Here is a 15,640-nt window from a genome sequence, read left to right on the forward strand (position 1 = left end):
AACCCCAGGGCTTGATGTCAGCTGTGTTTTAGGACAATTTACAGCTGACAACAACCCCAAACCCCATTACCCAGATTGCCATCGCACCAGGGCAATCGGGAAGAGTGAAGGCGAAACATATCTTTAACACCTAAAAGTCTTTCATTTCTATTCTCCATTCTATTCCGGAACGTGTCACAGAGACGGCACACGGATGGCACATGGATGTCATCTGTGTGCGGTTCATATGATCTGTGCTGCCTGAAAAAAACATGGACATGTGCTCAATCCCATAGATTTTAAGGGGTGTGTGTGTACATGTCTCTGGTACGTGTGAAAACGGACACCACATGGACATGTGAAGGGGGCCTGTGATGATTTCAGTTACGTACAAGCTGTGGGCAATAGGCCAAATGTCATATGTCTGGATTCGGACCCTGTGGTCGGCATCTCTTTCCATTGAACCACAACAGATACTCTTTTTTTGAGTGTTTTAGTTCTGTTGTCTTTGTTTCTGTCAGTTTTGGGTAACAAGTGTTTTTCATTTACTCTGTCTGTCCTATCACCTTTCGGGTGCAGCTTTATATACCTTCCCCTGCTGGGGTTTCCTGCCGGTGATACTACTTTGCTGTAGTTTTCATTGGTTGCAGCTGTTTCGTGAGTGATTCATTGGTTCCTTAGAATTGCTACTCTAGCGATACTATGATCTGCTAAGGACATTCAGGGTGGGCCATTGTCAAGGTGGGACGCCATTGTGTTATCTTGGGTTGTCAACCTCTGAGGTCGAGCAGGGACAGACCAGGATCAGAGAAAGGTTTTTCATAGTCTGAACAGGGATCCGTCAGGTTCAGGTATTTGTCTCCCTGGTTTGAATGCTACCCATGTGATTGTGCTTTAGCAGTCATAACACCAAGAACTGCTGTGAGATATCTGGAAGATGGCAACCAGTAGTTGAAAACATGATAACATCTGACATGATCAGTTCACTATTATATTTCCAGAACAAGAACAGTTATTTTCCAGAGAGAATTTTTTTGTTGTATAACAAAAAACTTTTGGATCATAATGGAAATAAATCAAGGGATCATTAGGGAATGACACACAACAGTAGATAACCAGGCATTTATTTCAAAACTCTGAATCACAAAGGAGCATATTACTGAATTATTGTAATATGATGCACAAAGCATTGTGCAATGGGCAAAAAGTCACTGGGCTGACATGACATATCTAAATGTTTATCTCCACCTGCAGTAGGCCATAGATAATATTAGATGCAGCAGAGAAGATAAGCAGATGCCATATACCACCATTTCCACTCATCTAATTTAAAAAAAATATCACTACCATTGGATGCCTAAAATCCAACCTGTCCAATACGTGTTTTCCACAGACCAACTAGAGACATGAACAACATTTATTAATATAATATTATTTTATTTTATTATATTTATTTAATCATATACTTCTTATAGTTTCACTGATAACTTCACCTATTAATAGGCAAAGCTGAAGTCAAACCAGATTTCTGTAAAATTTGCAAATTAAATCTGCAGCATAGTCATAACACTAAAAACCTTACTGAAGATGCCCTATATTCCAACATTCCCCAAATTTCATGCAGATTTTTCGTTGATTACGTTTTTTAACGAAAATCAAAATCAATGTATTGTGCTGTAAATTGTTGTGAATTTTCAGTGTGGAATCCGTAACAATTCTACCACATCTGAACTCACCCTAAGGTCGGATTCAGCTGGACGTACTATAACTCGGTCCAGTCAGGTGTGCATATTGCAGACGTGACTGACACTGTGCGCAGCTATGTGTACTCATCCAGTATGTGGATGAGTACATTAGCTGCCTGCTATTTACATGCACTCGTTTGGCCTGTAAATCAAAGAATAGTTTATGTTGTCATTTTTTTCATGCAGATCATTGGTCCATGTGGAAAATCGGCTATGTGCACTTGCCCACTAGCTATAAAGGGTATGTGCACTCTCCATTTGCAGTCCGTGGTGCACATGGACAGCACATGTCCGTATAGCGTGATTGTCTGAACAAGCCTCATATTTGTCTTTTATTTTACGATAATCAAATATTACAGATATGGAGGTAGCTTTTTTTTGTAGATCATCTTTATTATTCATTATTTCTTCTCATTGATAAGATTCTTCTTTATCTTCATAACTGTCCCGATGCTCTTTAATGTGTTTATCAAGAACGATATTAACTTTCCAGTTGGGCTTCCACTTTGGGTTGATAATTTTGAATTATTAAAGTTTCTAATGGTAGACTCCAGGCATGAGGCAAATAGTAATTTACTTTATTCATCCTAGTTTATTTCTTGCTCCAGCCAGTCTAGGAAACATTCCAAAACCAGGTGGTCCAGGTGAGTAGGGCGTACGGAACCAGCCGCGATAGGTGAGGTGCCAGCACAGGGTCCCAATGGCTACCCCAACCACACATTGGGTATAGCTAGGAGCGTAAAGTGCAGTGGAAACTAAAAGCAGATTGTACAACCCCAGAAGACTGGCATTCAGCAAAAAGACTAAACGCAGAGAAGTGCCAGCAGGATAGCCTCTTCGCAAATAGCGCACAAACACGGACAGTTCTTCTGCCAGAGAAAGACAACACAATGTCAGTGTGAAGGTCTGTGGAGAGACATGGTAACCCTGCCATTGGTGCCCTTCTGCTTGACAACTTTGTCTAGTTTCCAGCCGATGGATTAATAATGTACCAGGGGGCAATGGTTGGTGACAGGAGCCAGTTAGATCCTCCAAGAGTTGGAATAAATAGGGAACACCTTGGCAAATAGCTGTACTTACTCCCAACCTTAAAAGGTGCTTCAGTGAGAGCAATGGGCGTCCAGTGGGTACCAAAGAAACCAGGAGAACAAATCCAGAGAGGAGCAAAAATGTCCATCCACAGGAACAACGAACAAACTTTCTGAAAAAGGATAGAGAGTTAAAGTTTATAAAATGCTAAATCATAAGGAGAATATGCACTTTACTTTGATCAAATTTTTATTGACAATTGACAAATTTACATGCCTCCAAACAAAACAAAAGACAAAACAAAAGCCTAACGACCTGTGTCGTACATTCATCGGGATGTGGTATCGAGACAGCTTAGGAGATGAGCCTGCTCCCTACTAGGCAGATGCTGGCTGTGCTATTCAACTGCCATATGTGTCATGGGTGCATTAATCGTGGAACCCTGGCAGCTGATAATAGGGCTTCTATAGACAGGCTTAGTGTAAAGCCACTTTGTTTAATAGATCTCTTGTGGTTGCCTTCACCCTTTAATTCATGTACAGAGATCTAGACTTATACAGGGGACCACTGGCAGGGGCCAAGGAGTCAGATGCTGACTATTGTAGCAAACTGGCAGCAAGAAGGGTTGTCATGCAATACCAAGAGGCCACGTAAGGAACAAAACAAAACAGAAAGAAAACAGATGGTAAAAATACAAGCCAAGGCCAGAAAACTGGGTATACAAAGTAGTGCAACAGGAGAAAAGAATCATAGTGACCAGGTCTAGCTGAAGTATATAATGGGCAGCCAGAGACTGCCTGTTGGAATTTATACAGAAAGCCAGGTTTTGCTTGTTTTTACAAGCACTCTGCAATTTTAAACATTTAAGAACTTGAGAAAATTGGTTTAACTCCCCTCTGTCCTTCTATGTTTGTCTGTATGTGCACTCTTCATGCTAACATTATTAGTCATAAATTATTTAACTATCACAAAATCGCAAGTACAAAATCCTAAGATGCGCTCCCCCCAAATCCTACATGCAGGATATCCTATTTCTCCCTGCATCCATTACATTGTGACAACTAATAAAGTTTTGTGCAATTTATGTCGCCTATAGGAATTATATAAGGAGATCACTAATACAGGAATACGCCTTCATACCCAATATTAAGTATTGTTATGGCAATGAATGTAATAATTTTAAAAGGTTCCCCTTTGGCGAAAAAAAAAAATCCCTTTGCAATAAGTAGAATTTATTTATGGTTAAGCATGCAAACTCTATGAATAATATGGCTCATAACTAGAGTTGAGCGAAACGGGTAGGCCAAATTCAGAATCCGACGACTTTTGCTAAAGTCGGGTTTCGCCGATCGAAACCCTACCATAGCGTGAGGTCGGCCATGAGGTCACCAACTTGAGCGCCAAAGTCGCGTTTCAAATAATGCTTCCAGCGACTTTTCTCTGCCAATCATCAAGGACGCTTAGTGTGGGCAGCGCGATTACGTCGGCAGCAGCCCCCACCATGTTAGAGAAGGGCGTGCAAGTGATTGGCTGGCTTTGTGTGGCGTCACAGTGCCTATAAAAGGCCGTGACCGCCGACCGCCATCTTGCTTCTGCCGATCTTAGAATAGGGAGAGGTGCTGCTGCTGATTGTGAATAGGGAGAGTGTTAGGCAGGGAAAAAGAAAAAAAAAATTGCTTCTGCTGCTAGCGCTTTTCACTGTACAGTTAGTGTGCAGTGAAAGAGGAGGATTTTTGTTGTGTGCAGCAGCGCTTGTGGTGATTAGGCTGCCTTTTAAGGCTACCTGATAGCTGCATTTGTGTGTGCACACTTCTGTTCAAACTGCTTTTTTCAAAGCACTCCAACTTTTATTACTTTGTTCTGCTCAGTTACCGAGTGTTCATTTTTTTACACACCGTATAGCGGTGTACGCTCCTCACACACTACCGTGTACCGGCTGGTATCATGGATAAATACAAGCTATCTGTGTGTGACTCTGGAAAAACAAACCGAGGAGATTTTCCATTTTTCCAGACCTACACGGTATAGAGCTGTCCGCTTTTCAAACAGTGAAGCTATCTGTTTGTGGCTCTGGAAAAACAAACCGAGGAGATTTTCCATTTTTCCAGACCTACACCGTATAGAGCTGTCTGCTTTTCAAACAGTGAAGCTGTCTGTGTGTGACTCTGGAAAACCAAACCGAGATGTTCCATTTTTCCAGACCTACACTGTATAGAGCTGTCCACTTTTCAAACAGTATCGTATATCTGCTGTTTGATTACAGTCAAGTCTATACAGAGACAGCGTGTTACAATTTTCCATACAGACACCATATAGAGCTGTCAGATTCTCAAACAGTATTGTATATCTGCCGTTCGCATTACGGTCACATCTATACAGAGTCAGCGTGTGTGTGTGTGACACTCCATAAATACATAGACGGACATTTCCTTTTCTCCATACACTGTATTGAGCTGTCCGTTTCTCAAACAGTATTGTATATCTGCTGATCGCATTACAGTCACATATATACAGAGTCAGCGTGTGTGTGTGACACTCCTTAAATACATATACGGACATTTCCATTTCTCCATACACCGTATAGAGCTGTCCTCTTTTCAAACAGTGAAGCTATCTGTGTGTGACTCTGGAAAAACAAACAGCGGAGATTTTCCATTTTTCCATACCTAGACCGTATAGAGCTGTCCACTTTTCAAACAGTGAAGCTATCTGTGTGACTCTGGAAAAACACACTGAGGAGATTTTCCATTTTTCCAGACCTACACCGTATAGAGCTGTCCGCTTTTCAAACAGTGAAGCTATCTGTGTGTGACTCTGGAAAAACAAACCGAGGAGATTTTCCATTTTTCCAGACCTACACCGTATAGAGCTGTCCGCTTTTCAAACAGTGAAGCTATCTGTGTGTGACTCTGGTAAAAAAAACCTGAGATTTTCCATTTTTCCAGACCTACACCGTATAGAGCTGTCTGCTTTTCAAACAGTGAAGCTATCTGTGTGTGACTCTGGAAAAACAAACCGAAGAGATTTTCCATTTTTCCAGACCTACACCGTATAGAGCTGTCCACTTTTCAAACAGTATCGTATATCTGCTGTTTGATTACGGTCAAATCTATACAGAGACAGCATGTGTCACTCCGTATAAAAATAGACGGAGATTTACAATTTTCCATACAGACACCGTATAGAGCTGTCCGATTCTCAAACAGTATTGTATATCTGCCGTTCGCATTTCGGTCACATCTATACAGAGTCAGCGTGTGTGTGTGTGACACTCCGTAAATACATATACGGACATTTCCAGTTCTCCATACACCGTATTGAGCTGTCCAATTCGCAAACAGTATTGTATTTCTGCTGTTCCCATTACAGTCACATCTATACAGAGTCAGCGTGTGTGTGTGTGACACTCCGTAAATACATATACGGAGATTGTTAGTTTCACTAAAAACGTATACAGCTCTACACTTCTGATACAGTACCATATATCTGCTTGTTGGATTACGGTCCAATACATACTGTTAGAGGGTCTGTGACTAACAAAATATAGATTTAATTTTTTTAATACACCTTATACAGCTGTACGCTCCTCATACAGTACCATCTCTCTTCTGGTATTTTTGGTACATTTTCCCAAACATTAGGAAGTATGGTGGAAGAGGCCGCGGACGTGGGCAGGGGGGCGAAGCTGGTACTGATGGTGGTGGTGCATCGGCTGGTTCTGGCAAAAGCACAATAGCAGCTAAGGCAGGAGGTGATGAGCCTGCGTCATCGTCTGGCACAAGAAGGCCTTTAAGGCTCCCTTTTCTGGAAGTAGGTAAACCGCTTTTAAGGCCAGAACATCAGGAACAGGTTTTGGCTTACACTGCCTCCAGCTTTATTGCCTCCTCTTCTGAAGTTACAAAAACTGCAAGCACAGAGTCGTCAGTGCAGGCCTCTGGTCAGGAACAACACCTTTCGTTGTGTCCTTCACCCACACCAAAAGTGAAGGATGCTGCAGCACACACTTCAGATTACTCCATGGAGCTCTTTTCACATACCATTCCTGGGTTATCAAGTCAAATAATGAATTCCCCAGTCCAAGATGAATCTGACATGGAGTGCACTGATGCACAGCCACTGCTAGATGAATCTGCTGGTGCATTCACCCACAGCACTACATTGCCCTCGCAGTCTACTGAGCCCGAAGCAGACCCTGCTGAAACTCAGGTGCCCCTTCCCGCATTCTATACCACCTTACACGGTGACACAGAGGAAGGTAGAGAGGAAGGTGCAGATGACATTGAATTCAAGGTCATGGATGACCCAGTCGTTGACCCTGGATTGGCATCCATTGGGGAAGAGGGTGCTGGTGACAATAGGTCAGAACAGGAGAAGGATCCACAGCAGGCAACGTCATCGCAACAGCGGTTATCCGGCAGGCCCGTAGCTGTCAAAAAACTTGGCAAGAAAACTAAAAGAGTTGCAGAACAGCTTAGCCAGATGGTCAAAATTAGCGCAGCGTGGAAGCCCTGAAAATTTGCACCATAGTAGGAAGAGTGCAGTGTGGCACTTTTTTGAACAAAATCCTACTGATGACGCAAAGGTTATCGGTAAGAAGTGCCGAAGGACCTTTAGCAGAGGGAAAAATCTAAGAAATTTGAATACTAGTTGCATGCTTAGACATTTAACCAACATGCACTTGCAAGCGTGGACGGACTACAAAAGCTTAAGTAGCACATGTGCACCTGCTCCGACTGAAGTTAGCCGACAACGCTCCATCGCTTCCCCCAATGTAAGGCCACCGCTAAGCACACCACCATCAAGAAATGTTGAGGTGTCGTCGCTAGGCCAAACCAGTCAGGCAATCACAATATTTTCGCGAGGAAACACTGAATCGAGGCCATCAACACCCTCACCATCACCAACCCCTTCTCAGTCCGTCATGTCCACTGCTAGTTCCCTCTTATGCGGCTCTCAAGTCCAGCTCACCCTACCAGACACTCTGAGTAGGACAAGAAAGTACTCATCCTCTCATCCGCGTACACTGGCTTTGAACGCCTACATTGACAAACTGTTCTCATTAGAGATGATGCCCTTCCGTTTGGTAGAAAGCAAAGCTTTCCGAGAGCTCATGGCCTACGCTGTCGCACGCTATGACCTACCCAGTTGTCACTTCTTTTCTCAAAAAGCCATCCCTGCCCTCCACCGGCATGTGAAAGACCGCATTGTCCATGCACTAAAACAATCAATGAGTGGAAAGGTGCACCTCACAACAGATGCATGGACCAGTAGGCATGGCCAGGGCTGTTACGTGTCCATCACTGCGCACTGGGTTAATGTGGTGGATGCAGGCCCCACGGGGGAAAGCGGCGGTGGAACAGTGCTGCCTAGCCCACGGTATAGGAAACAGTAGGCTGTAGGCGTTCGACCCTCCTCCAGAAGCGAAAGCTCGTCGACAGAACGTAGTTGCAATAGCACTCCATCCACATCTCTCAGTGTTGCACATGAGGTGTCCCACTATCGAACAGCTAGTGGTAAGCGGCAGCAGGCTGTTTTAAAAATGATGTCTTTGGGCGACAGTAGACACACCGTGGAGGTACTGGCCGACTACTTGCATCGACAAACTGAGCCATGGATGGGCAGTCTACATCTTGAGCCAGGCAAGTTAGTCAGTGATAATGGGCGGAATTTTGTGGCAGCCATAGCCCTTTCAAAACTCACACATATACCTTGCCTGGCTCACACCTTGAACCTGGTGGTGCAGTGCTTCCTAAATAATTATCCGGAGTTAACAGCCCTGCTCCATAAGGTACGAAGACTGTGCTCGCATATCCGTCGCTCAAACGTCCACTCTAGTCGTATGCAGAAGCTGCAGCAATCACTCAACCTCCCCAAGCACCGCCTAATCATAGACGTTGCTACAAGATGGAACTCCACCATGCACATGATTGAGAGGCTGTGCGAACAGAGGCAGGCTGTAATGCATTTGTGGGAGGATACACGGGCAGGCAGTTTGAGGGCAGACATGGAATTGTCGGGTGTGCAGTGGTCAAAGCTGAAAGACCTCTGTAAAGTCCTTCAGTGTTTTGAGGAATGCACACGGCTGATAAGCGCAGACGATGCCATCATAAGCATGAGCATACCACTTATGCGTCTGCTCATGCAAACTTTGATGCACATCAAGGATCAGGTGTCTGCAGCTGAGGAGCAACAGGAGGTGGAGGAGGGAAGCCTTGATGACAGTCAGCCATTGTCTGGTAAGGGAACTGGCGTGGATGAGGTGGAGAAAGAAGAAGAAGGTGAGGAGGAGGATGATTATTTTGGGGAGGAGGATGCTTCTCAGGGGGCAAGAGAACATGTGGGTGTGCCAAGGTCAGGTACAGGGTTTGTGTGTGACTGGAGGGATGTGGATTTGCCAGAAGTGCTCCTCCACCCACCACTGGCAGTTCAGCATTGACACCTGGAACATTGGCCCACATGTGTGACTATGCCTTGCGGATCCTAAAAAGGGACCCCCGCATTGCCAAAATGATGAGGGATGACGACTACTGGTTGGCCAGCATCCTCAATCCACGCTATAAAGGCAAATTACACAACATCTTGCCATAGGAGAAACTAGAGCTAATATTGGCTAACAAATAAGCAACTCTGGTAAACATGTTGTTTGAGGCATTCCCAGCACACAGCAGCGAAGCTGGTTCTCCCACAAGCCGTAGTGGGCAAAATGGAAGAGGTGTTCGTGGTGCACACAGCCGAACTGGCGTTGGAGACAGGGGTTTCCCGACCATGTTGTGGTCTGATTTCTCAAGTCCCACGCACACGACAGCTAATACAGAATCGATTGCAAGTGACAGGAGACAGCAGTTGTCAACTATGGTTACAAACTACTTCGCCTCCAATATCGTGGTTCTCCCTCACAGGTCATTCCCCTTTGATTATTGGGCCTCAAAACTGGACACAAGGCCTGAATTGGCACAATATGCCTTACAGGAGCTCGCTTGCCCTGCTGGTAGTGTGCTATCTGAAAGAGTCTTCAGTGCTGCTGGATCAATCCTGACAGAAAAAAGGACCCATCTGACGACCCAAAATGTTGATGATCTAACCTTCATTAAAATGAACCATGCATGGGTTTCAAAAGATTTTGTCCCACATTCCCGATAGCACATAGGTTGGCAGAAAAAAGGCTCGCTTTTGTCCTCCTCTTCCTCTGACTTCTCCAATTCCTCCATTTGCAGCAGCTGAAAGTCCAGCTTACACATCAACATATGCCATTTTTTAAACCACCCGAAATGGGCTGCCCCCCCACCCCAGGGTCAACACCTGCCGCACTCGGGCAAGTGCTGTTGCCCTGAACAGGTGTGTGGCCCCACCCTTGGGTGATGGGACTGGCACAGGGCTTCTCATAGTACAATAAAGTGTCTCTGACGGTGAGGAGGCCCACTCGCCGTCACACACTGGCGTACTATGAGGGGCCCTGTGCCAGTACCGGCGCCCAAGAGTGGGTCCCCCCTGCTTGCTCAGGGACACAGCACTTACAATACTTACCTCTCCATGCTTCACCGCTGTGTAGTCTGGCCAGTTAAATCCGTCACAGGGACGGCCACTACAAATTTGGTGTACTGATCGATGATGGTTAAGATGTAGCTATGTCCTGTGCTGCTGGTCTCAACCTTCAGATTACCAATGGCTACCATTTGTAATGGACGTCAACTCCCAATCGGATGCAGTGGTGCTTTCTGATCACCTTTCACATTTTTCATAGTCACAGACGTGTGACATTCCTGCCACCATTTTTCAATGTCTCCTCTCATGGCAATCCAACAGAATCCCCTATGGCCTGTGGCTTGTGTGTTTTGCACTCCAAAGTGACCAGACAGATCATGATAGGCAGTGAGGACCATGTCTACAGCTCTCCCTGTGATCACAATTTGATGGAGACGAGTTACTGTGATGGGATCGACTCTACTGCGATACAGCAACCCTTTATTCACTAATTTGCGTTTTAGCTGTATCCACAGTTAAAGTTATTGAGGGTCAGCATCGCTTCTGCGAATTCTCCTGGGAGGTTTTCCCGTGATTAATAATTCAAAAACATCTAAAATCACTCGACTTTATGTCTGTACTCTTATCCATCTACCTTCCTCTAGCGGAGAGTCTGGACTGGCAAACTGACACTGAAATATAAACGAAGATTTCAAAGTACTCCAACACTGTATACTGGTGTACGTTTCGAATACATTTCCCTTTTTCTCATTTTTATATTCTGGTGTAAGCCATACTGAGCCTGTGAGAGTTTGTGTCTTACTCTGGTAAAATATAAGGAGATTTAAAATGACACCAAGACTGTATGCAGCTGAACGATTGTAAAACATTACCCTTTTTCAAGTTTTTATATTCTTGTGTAATCCATACTGAGCCTGTGAGAGGCTGTGTGTTACTCTTGAAATATATATGTAGATCGCCAAATGACCCCAACACTGTATACAGCAGTATGCTTGGGATCCATTCCCCTTTTACTGCTTTTTATATTGTTCTGTAATCCATACTGGGCCTCAGAGCGTCTGTGTCTGCCTCCTGAAATAAATATGGAGATTTTGAATGTTGAAACTATACTATATATACCTTGGATCTGGTGATACTGTACCCTTTTTTGACTTTTTAGATTGTTGTCGAATCCATACTGGCCATGACAGCGTCTGTGTATGCCTCCTCAAATATATACGTAGATTTATAATGTTGAAACTATACAATATATCCCTGTTTTCTGGTGTTAAAATGAAACACCACGCAGGGCCAGGGGTTACTCAGTACCGGGCCTTTCAGGCTCTTTTAAGGGGGAAGTATGTCACGGTAGTGATTTGGATCCGGTCCGTGGCCCTAGGTGTCCAATAAAGATGACAGTTCAGATGAGGTGGAAGATGGTATGATAATTAATTTGGAAAAGGGGGATCGTGAGGCCATCCATGGTAATCGGCTAGGGTAGCCGACACTGCAATGCAGATCCTCTGGGACGGTGTTAAAGCAGCCAAGATGATGAAGCTCTCCACTGGCAGAGCTGTATCCCAGGGCAGTTGAGATGGTGTTTGTGAGCCATTGACGGTGATGGTGAGTGTAGCAGGCGAGTTGTAAAAGCCACCAAGGACAGAGTTGGGTGCAGTTTCTGAATTTTTCCTCTAAAGTTTTGTGCACAAGATGACCCGATTGGTATCATCCGAGGGAGGGGTCCGGCGAACTCCAAGGTAGATCAGGAACACCTGTTCAAGACTCCTCCTTGTGTATCCTTTCTAGGCCGTGTTTTTGCACTATCTCCCTTCCTTCCTGCTGTGCGTCTTTGCAAACAGTGTCCCAAACCGGCAGCCACGGATCACACCGGGCAACGTGGGTCAGGCTCCGGGGTCCTTTATTCCAACAAGTATTGAATGCGACTGCGACTGAGGCACTTAAAGTTACCTCGGCCTCCGTCTTTCTAGCTGAGCCCTGTATTTCTCCACTACCTTCAGGAGCCACCTTCCCCAACGAGGCCTGGTCCTTCCTTCTCCAGAAACAGGCTTCACAGGTGGCTTATTGCACTTCCTGTGCCCCATGGACCCATTCCTTCCAGTCTATGAGCTTGGACAAGATTTTTCTCTTTTCTCTGACCCTCAGCCCTCTCACAGCAATCCTGCTCTTACTCTGTCCTGTCACCGACTGACAACTCTCTAGAAAGATCCATTTACCTCTCACTAGCTACACCCATCAACTGCCAGCTTGCTCTCTCTGATTCCATGCCCACAATCACTCCACTACCTAAGCTCCTCTCACTGTACCTACCTTCCACACTAACCCCCAACACCCTTTCCTAGTCAGTCTGGGATGAGGCCATCCTCCCGCGGGGTACACCCAGAAAGCACTGACTAACTAGTGTGTGTGTTGAATGCAGGGTTAGGAGTCCTGAGTGGTGATACCTCCTTACCTGAAGGTGGGATACCACGTCTTTGGATGAGGTGCAGTACCTCTGTGGCGACCGTACCCTCAGGGGTGCCATAGTACCCTTTCTCAACTTTCGATATTGTTGTCGGATCCATACTGGGCCTGAGAGTGTCTGTGTTTGCCTCCTGAAATGTATACAGAGATACAGTATGTTTAAACTATATTATATATACCTTGTATCTAGTGATACTGTACCCTTTTGCAAATTTTTAGATGATTGTCTAATCCATACTGAGCCTGTGACCATCTGTGTCTGACTCATTAAAAATATATAGAGATTTTCAATTATCCCTAGACTGTATAGAGCTGTCCGCTTCTGAAACAGTACCATATACCTGCTGGTATTTTTAGTCCATTTTCACAAAAATTATTATGTATGGTGGAAGAGGCTGCGGACGTGGGTGTGGGGGCCAGCTGGTACTGATGGTGGTGGTGGTGAATCTGCTGGCATTGCCAAAAGCACAATAGCAGCTAAGGCAGGAGGTGTTGAGCCTGCGTCATCAGCTGGCACAAGAAGACCTTTAAGGCTCCCTTTTCTGGGATTAGGTAAACTGCTTTTAAAGCCGGAGCATCCGGAACAGGTTTTGGCATACATTGCCGAAACAGCCTCCAACTCTATTGCCTCCTCTTCTGAAGTTACAAAAACTGCAAGCACAGAGTCGTCAGTGCAGGCTTCTGGTCAGGAACCACCCCTTTCCTTGTCTTCTTCACCCCCACCAAAAGTGAAGGATGCGGCAGCCCACACTTCAGATTACTCCATGGAGCTCTTTTCACAGGCCATGCCTGTGTTGTCAAGTGAAATTCTGAATTCCCCAGTCCAACATAAATCGGAGATGGAGTGCACTGATGCACAGCCACTGCTAGATGATTCCGCTGGTACATTCACCCACAGCACTACATTCCTCTCGCACTCTATACAGCCAGAATGTTACACTGATGAAACTCAGGTGCCCATTCCAGCATACTATACCACCTTACACGGTGACACAGAGGAAGGTGCAGATGAAAGTGCCGGTTCCCTGAGCAGGTGGGGGGGGTCCTACTCGTGGGCGACGGCAGTGGCACAGGGCCCTCATAGTACGCAAAAGTGTCTCTGCTGGTGGGAGGGCCCACTCGCCATCAGGTATACCGTCATACTATGAGGGGCACCGTGCCTGTGCCGTCGCCAATGAGTGGGCCCCCCATGCTTGCTCAGGGCCACAGCACTTGCAATACTTACCTCTCCCTGCTCCACCGCCGTGACGTCTTCCGCCTTTACTGACAGTGACATTCAGGTTACAGAGCGCGATGACATCACGTCTGTATGCCCTCTACCGAAACAGTACAAGTGCAGAGAGCTTTAAAATGGCAATGCTGAGGAGTCAAGAGTAGAGCAGTGCCCAGCGAGGAGAGGTATTTAACTTTTTTAAAATGTTAGGAGCATTTATTGGGGAGCAATATACACTGGAGAATGATATATGGGGCCCATCATACACTGAAGCATTATCCATTTGGCCCATCATATACTGGAGCATTCCAAATGGGGGACATCAGACACTGGAGCAGCATTTACGGGGCACATTATACACTGGAGCATTAGAAATGGGGCCCATTATATATGGAGCATAATTTGGGCCCATAACACACTGGAGCATCGTCCATGGGGACCAACATTTACTGGAGCATTCCAAATGGGGGACATCAGACACTGGAGCAGCATTTATGGGGCACATTATACACTGGAGCATTAGAAATGGGGCTCATTAAATATGGAGCATAATTTGGGCCCATAACACACTGGAGCATCGTCCATGGGGACCAACATATACTGAGCATTCCAAATAGGGGACATCAGACACTGGAGCAGCATTTACGGGGCCCATTATACACTGGAGCATTAGAAATGGGGCCCATTATATATGGACTCTATGGAGCATTATTTGGGCCCATCAGACATTGGAGCATCATCCATGGGGACCAACATATACTGTAGCTTTATGTGGAGCTCATCATATACTGTATGGAACATTATATGGGACCAATTATTCTGTATGGAGAAATATATGGGGCTAATTATTCTGTATGGCGCACTAGGTGGTGGCCATAATACTGTATGGAGTAATATACTGTCCATGTTTTGAGCTATTGTAGAATTTAAAATAGATAATATCAGTCATGTCATGTAAGCAGTGAAGTATTTTTCATTGTACTATACCTATATTTCTGTGCCGTATCGGAGCATTATGAATTGTGGTATGTATTAAAAGGGCGCACTGACACTCTTTGGCTCAGGGCACCCGAAAACTTGGCCCTACCCCCCCACAACTTTAGCCAAATAACCCCCAGTTTTCAATGTGTAAACTATTATAAAGTAAATTAAGGTTGCCAAGCTTAAGTAATAAGAATTGATGTCGTTGGCATTGAAATGGGCACTGTAGGTGTGTTTGCTGTCCTCCACTCTCTGCCGACTTTGCTTCCCCATTGACTTGCATTTTCGTGTTTCAGTCGGACCCCGACTTTTCCCTATAGTCGGCCGATTTCGTTCGACCCGACTTTTTAGAAAGTCGAGTTTCATGAAACCCGACTCGATCCGAAAAAAGGCAAAGTCGCTCATCTCTACTCATAACTATATCCCTGTTTGGCATCCTCCTTTTGACCAGTATGCCTCTCACAACAGAGGACGGTAACAAATGTAAGTGCAACAGCTGTAATGAAAACTACAAACCAAGTTTCATGTAAATTTGTCTAACAAAAGGAAAGATTACAGGTTCAGTTCATTATTGTCTTGGCAGCTTTTTTTTTTTTTTTTGAGTAAAAATGGTTCTAATAGTGAATTTTATGTTTGTGCTTTATTAAGTTAATTTGCACCTATTTTTCAAGTTAACTTTATTTGGCTTTGTATGTTTATTTTGCTTGGTATTATAGGCATGGTTTTAGCCTAATTTATCATTTACGACTTT

At 44.9% G+C, this 15,640-nt stretch overlaps 1 protein-coding gene across 1 annotated transcript in view; it reads right to left on the reverse strand.

The window, feature by feature from the left end:
- Positions 1 to 1,087: 1,087 nt before the first annotated feature.
- FITM1 (fat storage inducing transmembrane protein 1) overlaps positions 1,088 to 15,640 on the reverse strand; it is a 49,687-nt gene continuing 35,134 nt past the window's right edge. The window contains exon 2 of the mRNA XM_073575373.1: positions 1,088 to 2,925. Coding sequence (XP_073431474.1) covers positions 2,307 to 2,925 — 619 coding nt within the window. The 3' untranslated portion in view covers positions 1,088 to 2,306. The remainder of the gene's footprint in view (positions 2,926 to 15,640) is intronic.

This window comes from Dendrobates tinctorius, unplaced genomic scaffold, assembly GCF_039654945.1.
Source record: "Dendrobates tinctorius isolate UK_male_01 unplaced genomic scaffold, ASM3965494v1 ptg000044l, whole genome shotgun sequence".
NCBI lineage: Eukaryota > Metazoa > Chordata > Amphibia > Anura > Dendrobatidae > Dendrobates > Dendrobates tinctorius.